General features: G+C 39.4%; 1 protein-coding gene and 1 long non-coding RNA gene across 4 annotated transcripts in view; one reads left to right on the top strand and one right to left on the bottom strand.

Annotated features, from left to right (window-relative positions):
• Positions 1 to 6,053, top strand: part of PRTG (protogenin) — an 88,373-nt gene extending 82,320 nt beyond the window's left edge. Inside the window, 3 exon segments of the mRNA XM_054214838.1 lie at positions 666 to 831; positions 1,820 to 1,924; positions 3,029 to 6,053. Of these exon segments, the coding sequence (XP_054070813.1) occupies positions 666 to 831; positions 1,820 to 1,924; positions 3,029 to 3,418 (661 nt within the window). The 3' untranslated portion in view covers positions 3,419 to 6,053.
• The window catches only part of LOC128915044 (uncharacterized), a 46,291-nt gene that overhangs the window by 25,066 nt on the left and 8,790 nt on the right, over positions 1 to 12,435 (bottom strand). For 2 of the 3 annotated variants that reach the window (XR_008468496.1, XR_008468497.1), the window contains exon 3: positions 6,714 to 6,855. This is a non-coding gene — a long non-coding RNA (uncharacterized LOC128915044). Of the gene's footprint in view, positions 1 to 6,306; positions 6,856 to 12,435 lie in introns of those variants that run through there. The other variant, XR_008468495.1, reaches the window with a different exon arrangement.

Here is a 12,435-nt window from a genome sequence, read left to right as displayed (position 1 = left end):
GTCAGATAAGCATGCTGCTTTACATCATCTGCTCCTCCTGCTTAACCCTCCAGCCTGCCCAGACCTGGTTTGCCAGGCTTTAACCCTCTGGTGTTGCTGGACAAGAGGAACTCTGACATAAAGCAGTTCCATGATGCAGTTTCTTTGCAGTGGTGCAAGCCAGCACCTGTCCATCCTGTCATCAGCTGCCGTGGGCCATAAACTGGCCCAGTGACTCTGCCCATAACTTTGGGTTCAGAACAAATATAACTTACTTGAAATAATAAATTAAAAACTATCTGAAAGTACATTTTGAGTAACAAGGGCGTTTTAGCATACATGCAGGAAAAAATACGGATTGGGAGACAGTCTCTGCGTAGCATGGTAGAAAAGTCTTAATATCATTAGTGGTTACTTCCTCCAAGTAATATTACTAATCATGACAATTCCTGTCTGCACATAAGCTTGTAGCCTACTGTGTAGGATTAACTGGAAGCAGTTATTTTTATCACAAGCAATAACACTTAAATTCCATGAGAGTTAGGAGTATCATATGACAAAATGTAAATGCCAAGAATATACCAATATTACTTGATTAATAATAGCTTTAAAGTTTATCCTTGATTTTTTTTTTTTTTGTATTTTCTTCCTGTGGGTCAATTTTATTCCTGCTTAACATTGTGTAGGAAAACATCTGCTCCTAAACCTGTGCAGCAAAGCACTGACCAGCTGTCACATACCAGCATCTCATTAGCCAGTGCTAATGAGGTGGAGAAGAGTATTGAAGGAATTGCAGAGAATGAAGAATCCTTATTGCCAATGATAGTGGGAAGCAGCTTCATCGATGCTAAGGTACTGTGAGCTTTACTCACTCCCAAACCAGAAATCTTTCTGAAGAATTCATTGCTCATTCATTCATCTCAGCCCTTATCAAAAGTAAAATACATACACTACAAATCCACAGCAGGTTTTTTTAATGGGATGAGCACAAGTTTGGCAATCCAGGGTCAAATTTTCAAGACTCATCTTAAAGTTCAGCTAGAGATCTGATTCAGTACACTTGTCTTATGCTGTACTCTGCAGATTGCAGAGTCTGGCTCTGGCACAGCATCAAAGGATAAAAGCTCCATAGACTTCGGGCTGCTAGGTGGCCTCTGCTAGTCCAGGGAGGTAGGTGAGAGAGTCCTTGTCACCACCTAGTTCAGTAGGTACCTGTCCATGATCTAGTCAAGCATGACACTGAGCAAGTATTAAAGAAAATATTATTTTTCTGTATATTTACTGGTAAGACAATGTTACGTTTTATAAACTCATGTTTGGTCAGATTATAAACTAATCTAGATGGCAGGATGTATCAGCGGGTATGTAGAATCTTACAGTCCAGGAGTCCAGTGTGACCAAACCACACTGGCCTTAGTTTCACATGCAGACATACTGACTTAAGGCTTGTTCTGTACACACTATGAACTTGAATAAAGCTGCCCCCTGAGGATATATAGAGCTGGGAAATGGAAATGGCTCCCCGTACAGGCACAGACACTGTGTCTACAAATGGTCGCATTCAAAGCAGTAGAGTAAGAGCAGTGGCTGGAATATTTTGTTGTGTGTTTGCAGTATTATAGCTGTTGGGTCTGGCCTGTGGGCTTGCCAGAGTTAGTAGATCTGTCTTGACTTGTCTTAAGCAATAGATGAATACCAGACCACAAAAACGTGACTGAGTGCTAAGACTTTGTTTTCCTTTTCAATATGGAGACAATAGGTAGGAATAGAAAAATATATTCAAGTACCTTAGAAACTTAGTTTGTTAAAATAAATGTCTGTGTGTCTCCCTGTATTGTAGGGGGGATCTGATCTGATTATTAACAGCTATGGACCTGTCACAAAGACTAACTGCAAGAAAAGGTGGCTGTTCTTCCAAGATACTAAGAAGGTGAAGACTGAGGAGGTAATTGGTCTAATGGGCAGAGATGCGCAAGCTTTACTGTAATACCCTGTGTTTGCAAAGGAAGATGTGCAGTTTTTTATTTATGGAAAAGCATAATCAGTGTTCTAAGTTTTAATTGGATAGTTTCGGCTGTGTTAAGGTTGATGGTGTTCTACCTTGTTGTAAAGTCTTCCGGAAGTTTCATTTTCTGTCCCAAGTTATCAGATATTGTGTTTACAGTTAATGGATTGCTTTCCTGCCTGTGCCCTTTTATCTGTGGGCAAAAGGATTTCTGCGTACTGGGTCTATGCATAGCATCTACAGTACTACCTCTGCAGAGACTTGGTATGAATATAAATTAAATATGTATTTATAAATAAAAATAACATAAAAATATAAAGAATCCCCTCCTACCCTGACAGGTAAAACTTTGTTTTCTGAAGAGAAACCAAAAGACAGGAATTAAATGATTTTACCCAAAGTACTGAAGAAACTGAGAATCTGAGTAGAACTGTCTGGCTTGTGAAATTGTTGCTCTGGACACATTTGCTATTTGGATGAGAAAAACACTTTAAAACTGAAGTGTTAAACCAGATCCCGAACGTTATCATGCAAATTCACACCTACAGGGCATCTAACTAATGTTTGCTGAATTGTAACTTGTATTGTGCTCTTGTATGTTTAAGGAATAGGAAGTCTTGATATCCATGTTGTAAATGTGTATTCTAAAATATTTCCAGAAGCAGCTGCATATTTCTGATGCTTCTATAAGCAAAATATTTGCTACCACCCAAGAAGTAATGCTTAAAGAATATGCATGAAGGGATGGGAGAGAGCTTTACTAAGTATGTTTTTAAAATACCATTCAAGTCTCTCCAGTGAAATCGTTCTTGATTAGCCATGCTTAGCTAGAAGGGATTATTTCATCTATTATGGAAGAGAAAAGTATTAGCAAGACTTGAGATTGATTCTTTTTAACCTCCTGTAGGAAAGCCCAGATTGTTCCGAGCCAATGCTGTTAGAGGCACTCTGGCAGAATAGGAGATAGGAAATGCAGCAAAAATTCAAATTACGGCTCGGCTTTTCAGAGGCTGAACAACCTTATTCTTTCTGCTTTTTATGTAGCCTCAGAGAAGATTTGTCCAGGCGGTGTGTCTGTACCAGCCAGGCACCACTGTGCTGATCAGTGAGGATGACTCCCCCAGCTCCCCCGGCCAGCAGTCTAATTGCCAGGTGCCGTTCAGTATTGTCGCCGATACGGAGCATTCGGCCAACAGCGAAGGAAGCCACGAGACTGGTGACTCTGGAAGATTTTCTCACGAGTCCAATGATGAGATACACCTCCCCTCTGTGACGAGCGCCACGCCTCCCACTACCAGTCCTTTTGTAAGCAGTGACTTGGGTACGAACACGATGAGCCCTGCCATAAGTAACTGCACAGAGTCCCCTCTGCCGTTCGCCACTGACCAGACTCCTACCTCACCTCTTCAAATACACCCTGCGGTGCAAAACTGACATCCTTAGAGCCACGCCAGACATTCTTGCAGTGTATGTCTGTTCGAAGGACAATGAACAGGGAGCCAAAGTTTTATTGTGGAAAGCCTGACTAACCTAGCAGGTGATCCCATATTTCTGTTGAATGTTGGGGTTTTTTTGTGTTTTGTTTTGTTTGTTTTTTAAAACTCACTCATTTTGAATGTTCAGTGGTCAACAAATGTGAAAGGACAGTGAAGATTTCTGACTAAAGTTAAAAATATGTCACTGGAGCAAAGGGAAGGCTGTTGGCCCTTTTGCTGACTATCTACCTCAGTTTGCCGAGAGGTGAACTCTGAATGACGACCGCTTTACCTCATTTGTGTTCTAGTTGGTCTCAGCTATGGAACTGATGATACTTCCTAGTAGTATTGTTCTATTTTGGTTTTTTTTTTTTTTCAGTTGTGTGTGGAATGTGTGTGTGTGTGTGCGCGCGCATGTGTGCGCTCAGTGATCAGGGAGTTGTATAGGTAGGTGAACAAGATTGTTTAGCTGAAGCTCTGTCTTTAGAAAGAAGGCAACCTCAGAGTATAAAATGTAATGATTTAATGTGATTGACACAGAGGATGTTAAAAACTGGGAAAACGAGTTGGTGCTTCCACGTATACAGCCACAGGAAATCTTTTGTACCTCTTCATTTCTCATAACCCCAGTAAGCCTAGGACAGTGCCTTTCCCCAGAAACTTGTGCCAGCAATTGCTGGCAGGATGTATGCTATATCTTTATGGCTCTGGGATGTGTTGGGTTCCCCACAGTGACAAATGTTGCCCCTTTATTGACAGTTAATGCTAAAAAGCATGGCAAAATGAAGAAGTATTCAGTATTTCCAAACGGTTTGGCTCTGCCTGAGAGTCATGGAATAGATAATAACGCCGAGTATTCCAGTATCGCAGTACTTCTTAGCAATGGTGCCTTGCATTATATATTATAAAATTTCTGATTTGCCTTATGCCTTTTTAGTATTCATAAAGTTGCTTTGGAGTACAGAAAGATGCCTTAAATGCTTCTTAGATGTTTTAGGTAAACTGTATCATGAGTTTACCGTGCATTTTTACCCAGCTTTGAGTGCTGATAAGCACTGCTGGCATCGTAGTACGTCTCAGAGCTGTTGTGAGGCTGCAACCCTGCTCCTTGCCTTCGCCTAGTGTGCTGTTAGCCAGGAATTTTAGCTCAGGGAGTGACTTTATCCACATGCCAATTTAAAACTCTGATTAGGCTACCATCAGAAATAAAAAAGCCAGAGCTTTAGTTGAAGAGTCTGTTGAAAGAGGTGAGTATTGCTACTGCCTTGAACCCATGCAATTCCTGTTTTATACTACCTCCTTTAAAAGTTATTCTAGTGGGTTTTTGGGTTTTTTGTTGTTGTTTTTTCCTGTACTCAGGGAACAGTTTGTTACTTTTGAGCTGCCTCACGGAAACGTGGAGCAAACTGACAGGGTATCATGTTTTGTTTTTTAATAGGAGAGAGGGAGAGAGAGGGAGGAGGTTGGAATCATCCAATGTTATAAACTTGCCTGTATCTATATCCAGTCCTCTTCTCCACTCCTCCTCTTTCCCTGTTTTACTTTAAAAAAAAAAAAAAAAAAAAAAGAAAAGAAAAAAAAGTAGGCATATGTTTTTACTTTTAAAAAAATGTTTAAAATGTAATGTTGTGAGAAAGCAACCATAGGAACTCCTGGCTCTATTTAAGTCTGTCAGAACTCCCGTTGACTTTAGTGGGCCAAGACGTCACCCCACAGGTAGGCCAGGCTGACTGTTGTGTTGTTCCTCGTGTATCAGAAGGTGGTCAGAGGTGGTCAGTAAGCCCTACTGTTCTGTCTTCTCTGTGTTGATGGATCAGCCCCTAGTGACTGTAGTTCTTTACCTTGTAACTGTTTGCTAGTTCTGAACCAGGCACTACACATTCACCTTTCCATACAGTGTGGATTCAAACGCTTTAAAAACAATCTCGTACCAAAGACTTTTCTGTAGAAGAGAAGGAAGCCACATATTGTCAAGAAATAATTGAACTAGTTAAAAGCTATAGGTTTGAAGAGCTGAATACATTTTATTGTATGGAGTTACTAACAAAAAACATTAGGGCTTCTTGATTGTAGTAGTTGATGGCATAGATGAGTCGTATGCTTCTCCAATTTTAACTACCTTGTTGTTACAAGAGCCTTTAAAGAAAGTTATAATAATACCAGCAGATACCTCCAAAGACTTCCAAGTGTAATTTTTTTCTCCAGCATGTAGTTGATTAACAATACAGTATTAAAAAAAAATATTTTTGAACAGTTTTTTATCTACTTGCTGAAGAAAAAGAAAACCTTTTCACCAAAGATTTATTTTTGGTCTTGTCAGGCAGAATGTTTAGTGTACAGCAGAGTACTGTTTCTAGTTAGGTAAAGTGTGAATTAATCAAAACTAGATTAAGAATGTGTAACTGTAGCATGAAGTTTCACGCTTCATCTTTCAGAGTAGCCTCTTTTGTTAGCTTCATTCAGAAAGCGCTGATATGCAGATGGTAACTGCTTCTCCAAAGACTTGTTTGCTGTAAGTACCGATGATCGGATGTAATTTTATGACCCTCATTACAGGTAAATACTTTAAATCCTAAACTTTTTCTTCCAGAGACCCACTCTGTATTTTAAACCCATGAGTAATTTGAGAGAAAAAATAAAATCATCATATAAAATTTGTCAATCTAATATAGATGCTCTAACTTCAATAGCCAAAGAGTTGAAAATATTCAGTGTATTAGAGAGCAGTGCATCCACAACTCTAGTCATCAATTAATGTTTTATTATGGTACTTTTTATCAGCAAATAAAGAAAACCAAAGATATTTAAGGTTACCTCAGCATATAGGCAAGCTTAGTTAGACATTAATTATTCTGTCTTTTTCTTTATTTTTATGTTAACCAAATATAATATGTTTCTCCAGAACCCAGTCAACATTCATGTGCTTCCCTTTACTTTGTCACATAGTCACGAATACTACAGAACAAAAAATACATTCTCCTCAAAATTCATGGCCTACGACTAATATATCATACGATTTTGTGAGAGAAAATTTGTCTTATGATTGAAAACTCCACCAATGTAAACAAAGGAATCTCCAGAAAAATTGTGTAGAAATTGATACTTTCTTGATTGAACTCAATAGCAGAATCGATCCTTCATCATTGTAACAGTGTAAAATTGGGCTCAAAGTTTAAATGCTTCATGTCCTTGAGGCCAACACGTATAATTTTAGATATGATATTACAGATACTAATTTTCTTAAAGGTTTATACCTGTGGCTAAGGAAATCATTTTTTCATATGTAAACTTGGTTCATTCCATTTGCCTAGAAAGAGCTGGCAGGACACAGCAGGCAGAGTGGTTTCGGGTTTTCCAGTATTCTTTTTTCTTGGCTACATCTGTAGAAACTGGGTCCTGGAGAAAAAAAATATCATTTTTTAATTATGAATTTTACTAAGTATGTTCTGGAAGATGAACATAAATGTGGAATTTAGTGTTACACTATGTGAATTGATTTTGTTTAAGTGTATTAAGAACTAAGGAGCCATGGCTGGTGTAATGAGTGTATATGCAACCTTTGTACTTTAAAATGCAAGCAAAAATGTTACAGTTGATGTGACTTGAAAAGCACCAAAACTTAGAGAGGAAATCTTGAAACTGGCTTACCGAGCTAATTGTGTTTCCACATGAGGACCCTGCCCTTCAATTGCAACAGCAATGCCTGTTCTGCAGGACCAAGCCCAAACGTGCAATCTGCCCACAGTTACACTTGTGTACTTTCTTCATATTTAACGTATAAAGAAGTATTCTCATCTTTAAGGAGTTATTTAGGAGAACTGGGAATGTGCATGCTGTGTAGAACAGGGCCTATCAGTTGGTTATTATTTTTTTTAATAGCCCTGCTTTTGTAAGAGAAACTTGGACAATCTACGTATCACTTTTAATAATTTCCTATATTAGCTGTGCATTTTCTGTATAACTTCTGAGATTTTAACAGAAAAGAATATTGAGAGATTTCTTTACCTGTTTTTTATTTTTCTTCGTAGTTCATTCCCTCTTTGGTTCTAGTCCCTTGAGCTTGTTTGCCTTATTCGAATCAGGGTCCTCATCGTGTTTCTTTTTAAGTCAATGGGAGAATTAATTTTTATTACAGTTTGCATGGTCTGGACAGACAAAATCAGCTTTCTGTTTGTCTGTCTGCTTTTTAAATCTTCACAGTATTATTTTTAAAGGACAGAACTCTTACATGGTTAAAACTCCCATTGGCAAATGGATTTTTGTAAGATAAGAAGTTACCACGCATCAGAGGTCCACTGTAACTCTCCATGCATCCAGTCTTAGCCTGTCGTAAATACTGAGTATTTCAAGTCAGTTTACCTGTTTTTCATTGCAAACTAAGTCAATTTGCATGACTTACCATTTGCTGCAACCTGAGCGTACACAAGCACCATTACCATGGGCTGCTCGGTCTCAGTAACGTTACTCTGACCCTGCTTGTAAGCCCTCAGACCAAGGGCTCTTGCTCATTTTATTTGTTACAGAACGAAGTTCACGCAGAGAAAAGTCCATTTCCAAACACGGGGAATGTTGATAGGTTTTGTAGGGCATTCCATGTTTAGCCAAAAATCTCACTCACACCAACTGCAAAAAGAGCTGCATGTGTTTTAACTCTGGTGGTATTTCACAGAAATCAATTTACTGAAGCTATTCTGATAAAATGGAAAGCAGAATGACACCTAGTAGTTGAAGGATTCTTACGTGCTTACTAGTTGTTGCAACTGCAGCTCTGCTAATAGTAAGCAATTTCTAAAACAGAGGAATTTGCAGGAAATATTTAGCACCTTTTTGTAATAACGTAAATTAAAAATATATTATTTATGTAACTGTATATTTTGGAACATGTGTTTCAAAAAATACCGTTCTTCAATACAAGTCCAAACCCATATAGCTTTCTGCTCTTAGAGGCCCGTATGGAAAACACAAATTCAATTTGGCTCAAATATAAGTAAGTTTATTTCTTTGGAATTCTTCTAGATTTACACGGAGACTGGTCCCGATTGGCTCAGGAGGGACGTGAACACATGCTTAAGGTTTTGCCGTGTTGGGCCCTGGGGTTCCATTGTGAGCTGTGCTCCCTCTGGAAGTTTTCATGGTTGCATATACCCGCATTGCGTCTGCCTGGTGTGTTTTCAGTAAAGACTGACTGTATATGAAAAACTGACTTATACAAATGTTGCTTTTTGATTGTTTGGCTTTTGGGTTTGTGGTTTTTTGTTTTTTGTTTGGTTTTTTTTTTTTTTTAAAGTTGTGAATGAATTGCCAGTGTAGGAGCCAGGTATGTATCTCATATTGTGGTGTTCTGGATCCTTTCACTCCATGTGCCATTTTCTTCTAAGGGCAGCAGTGGCCGACTGGCTAATGGAGGATGGAGCTGAATTGTATTAATTTTATATTTGTCTCAGGGGATCAGCTCTGTGAATTCCATTGCATGAGGGAAGCTAATGTTTGCCCTGATTTGAATGTAACTTTTTAATGTCTTTTAAAAACTATTTTGTTTAATAATGTGGATTTGTTTTTCTAGCATTCTAGTAAATGTTACCTAGTGTGTTGGTTCATTTTTCCCCTGCAGGGTTGTTGATATACTACCCCAAGGTCATGCCAAAAAGTAATAGAAGTTTAAATGCCAAATCTTTATGAAACTGCTGTCTAAATACTGATTGATTGCACAGTTGAAATAAAAGTTTTCCTTAGTAAAAGTGCTACTTGATAAATATTTTATTTTCAGTGTCTCTGATGAGTGACTCAAAACAAGGAAGATACAAATACAGTGCCTCATTTTAGGCTGAGCGGCTAGGGTGTAGCCATAAAAAGAGGTAGAGAGTAAACTGCACATGCCTTATCACTGAAATTCACAGAACCTTCCCAAACATGTATTCATGTATCATTTATGTACCTGGAGTTATTTCCCACCTAAAAACTCTCTCTGTGTCCCACTACTGTCAAACACCTGTGCAAGATCTCTGTTCGGGTTTACTTTCACTGGGCGTGGAAGATGTGCTTCTCAGCACAGTTGTTCTCAGAAGTCTGGAAAGCTGCCAGCAAAGCGGCACAACCAAGTTTTTCCCAGCATTTTTACACCTGCTAACTGCTTGAACCTCGTATTTCAATGTATGACAAGACTATGAAAATGCAGTTGCTGTTGGTCAAAAGGGAACCTGCTATTTTTACAAAGGACTATGATCTAAACGAAAGTCTAGTTAAATTAGTGAGGAAATTCTGTTCTATAGGGATGAAAAGGTTTCTATCGCTAGCAGGTTGATTACTGATTGCCACTTGAAAGCAATTGAAAAACTGGCCAGGCGGTTTGGAGTTAGGTACAGGGTTGAATTTAGTGTAGTGGTGCCCGTGCAAATCTTACACTACTGGAAATTAAATCACAGTAATTACTGCAGTTATTTACAGGGTCTCTAGGGACAATAAAACCAAAACAGGATTGGAATCAGAACTCATGCAACACTTCGGTAGGTTTGACTTCAGTTTTTCATCTATATTGTTCCTTAAAAGACTGGAACTTTTCACTGGCACTGAATATACTTAACGGGAAAGAAAAGGTATTTCACTGATATTTCAAAGCTTTGAAATCACAGCATTGGGAACTGAAGATTTGAAATAAAAGTTCACTACCTTTCTTCTATGTCCAGGAAATGACTGCTTCTGAATACATTAATTTTTACTCTTACTTTGACCCTCTCTAAGAGGCACGCGCCCTTGTCACTTACGGGTGCCCCTGGGAGGCAGAGCCTTTCTGCTCTGGCAGTGTGTCGTGCTGCTGAGTCGGGCTGCCTGGATTCTCCAGCAGAACCGTGATGGCTTGCTTTCCTATTGAATTTTCAGAAGACAAAGGAAATCCAAAAAGCCTCATCATCCTTCTTTATGAATCACAGATGTTCTTACCTGCAGAGTCTGCTTATAGAACAGTTCTGCCTAGTTGGGTAGCTCATATGACACTTATCCCTGGGAGTATTAGAGCACCAGCTGTGGTGACTACTTATAAAACAAACTCTAATCCAAAATTCTTTATTCCTTATATTCAAATATAGGAACACTGAAATATTGTTATTCAGAAGTAATTGAGCAAATTAGACCAACGCTGAAAAAAATAAAGTATTTTAACAATGTAATTGTAAAAAAAAAAAAAATCTTAAATATAGTAAATAAATTTAAAAAGATAACAAAGAATTTCTAAAAGGTAGGGAGCAATGAGTCTTGGACTGCCAAGTGATACGAAAGCTTTACCAATGAGTTCCACCAGAGATGCTGTTCTTTCTCTAGGCAAGAACAGGAACCAACGTGATTTCCTGATTACATTACTGCTGGTGAGTACAGGTACAGTTTATAGTCCAGAATCCTCATCCTTAATAGCAATAAATAAGTAGTAAAGCCCCATCTTTCAAGGAAATCTTTAAAATAGCCCTGGATTGTGACCTGATGCTGTGCTACCTGCCTGCAGCCTGCCAGCCACCTGAACGTCTGAGCTTCCGACAGGTGAGCTCTGTGGGCCACTTACATTGAATGGCCGCAGTAATTAAAATGACAGCATTGCTCTTTCTTTGTTTAGTTTACCAGTGACAACAATCTACTATCTTTGCTTCTCTGTTTTTGGGATAAAAAGACCAATACCTTGGAATACTTTGCAGGTTGCTCAGCCCCCAGCAAATGGGAAAGCAGGGAGCAGGGAAGGAAAAGGACCTGCAGTTGTGCACCACACCAGGATTTTGGTACGTGAAACAGCCCTTGCACTACAACAGGTGAGCAGCAGCTCTTTATGGGTTAATTCCTCTCCCTGTCCTCATCCTTTCACTCAGTGGGTAGAACTGGCATCTCTGCTAAGAAGCAGAGTCTGTGCCTGTATTTGGCTGCTAATACTGTGCAGAGCACCATGCCTTAATGAAACTGGCTGCCCTAAGGTCTAAACTAGAAAACCAGCCCAGTTCTCCACTAAATCTGGAGCTCTGGTGACTGCAGATTTGGAATCTCTTTTGCACCTAAAGCCAGATTTTGCATTTTGTTACGTGGCAAAAAAAGACATCTACTTTCATTTATTCCTTGTTATTTCTCTGAATATTTACAAGTAAATCCAGTTGGGTTTTCGGGTTGGGGATGCATAAGCATTTGTTATCAGCAGGATTAACCTATGCCATATCTTATGTCGGCACTGTGCAGCCCAGTCTATCTCCCCTTTTTCCTTCATCTGCAATCACGGTCTCCAGATGGGTGCTGCACAGTAAAGCGTATCCTCTGTCAGCAAGAGAGAAGCTGTAGGTGCTCATGCTGTTGCTGCGCATATTGCAGTGTCCTACTCTTTCCATAATTAATGTATTAAGACTTGGCTTCACCTTTTTCTCCCCACACAATGAAGAGGGTGGGATTTGAACCCTCTTATCTGCGCATACCTGCATGCCCCAGGTGAACAAGCTCAGATTTTACAAAGATACCATGCTGTTTCTACCTGAAAGTGGAGTGTAAGCTTTATTTAAATCCCATAATTTAAATCCTATTTACACAGGAACGCATCATTAAGATATACAGAAAATACAAATAACTCAGAACCTAGCTGTAGGATCTCCCTTGGCTGGCAACAGAGGTCGGGGCGCTGGCAAACATTTGGGGGCCAGCTGCTCTACGGAGAGATTTCTGCCCTTACTGTCAGGCATGAATCCCCGTTTGGCCTTCAAGAACCAGCTGAGATGGTTTTCCGGCAGTGCTGCAAAGTGGTCCAAGTTCCTCAGGGTTTCTCTGGAGAGATGGTGCAAGCGTCACTGGAAGTTGACCAAAATTTCAGGTGGGTCCAGGGAATGCTAAATACTGCAATCATCTGCAGTTTTGAAGGATGAACGTGAATTTCTGTGGGTGACTGAAGATGTGTTTCCTATTATACTGCTCCATGTGAAGTTTTAAATCAGTGCCCAAAACACTGGATTCTGTTTTAGCTGG

Source organism: Rissa tridactyla, chromosome 9 (genome assembly GCF_028500815.1).
Source record: "Rissa tridactyla isolate bRisTri1 chromosome 9, bRisTri1.patW.cur.20221130, whole genome shotgun sequence".
NCBI lineage: Eukaryota > Metazoa > Chordata > Aves > Charadriiformes > Laridae > Rissa > Rissa tridactyla.
The sequence above is the reverse complement of the archived record's forward strand: the minus strand, read 5'-3'. Positions and strand labels throughout refer to the sequence as shown.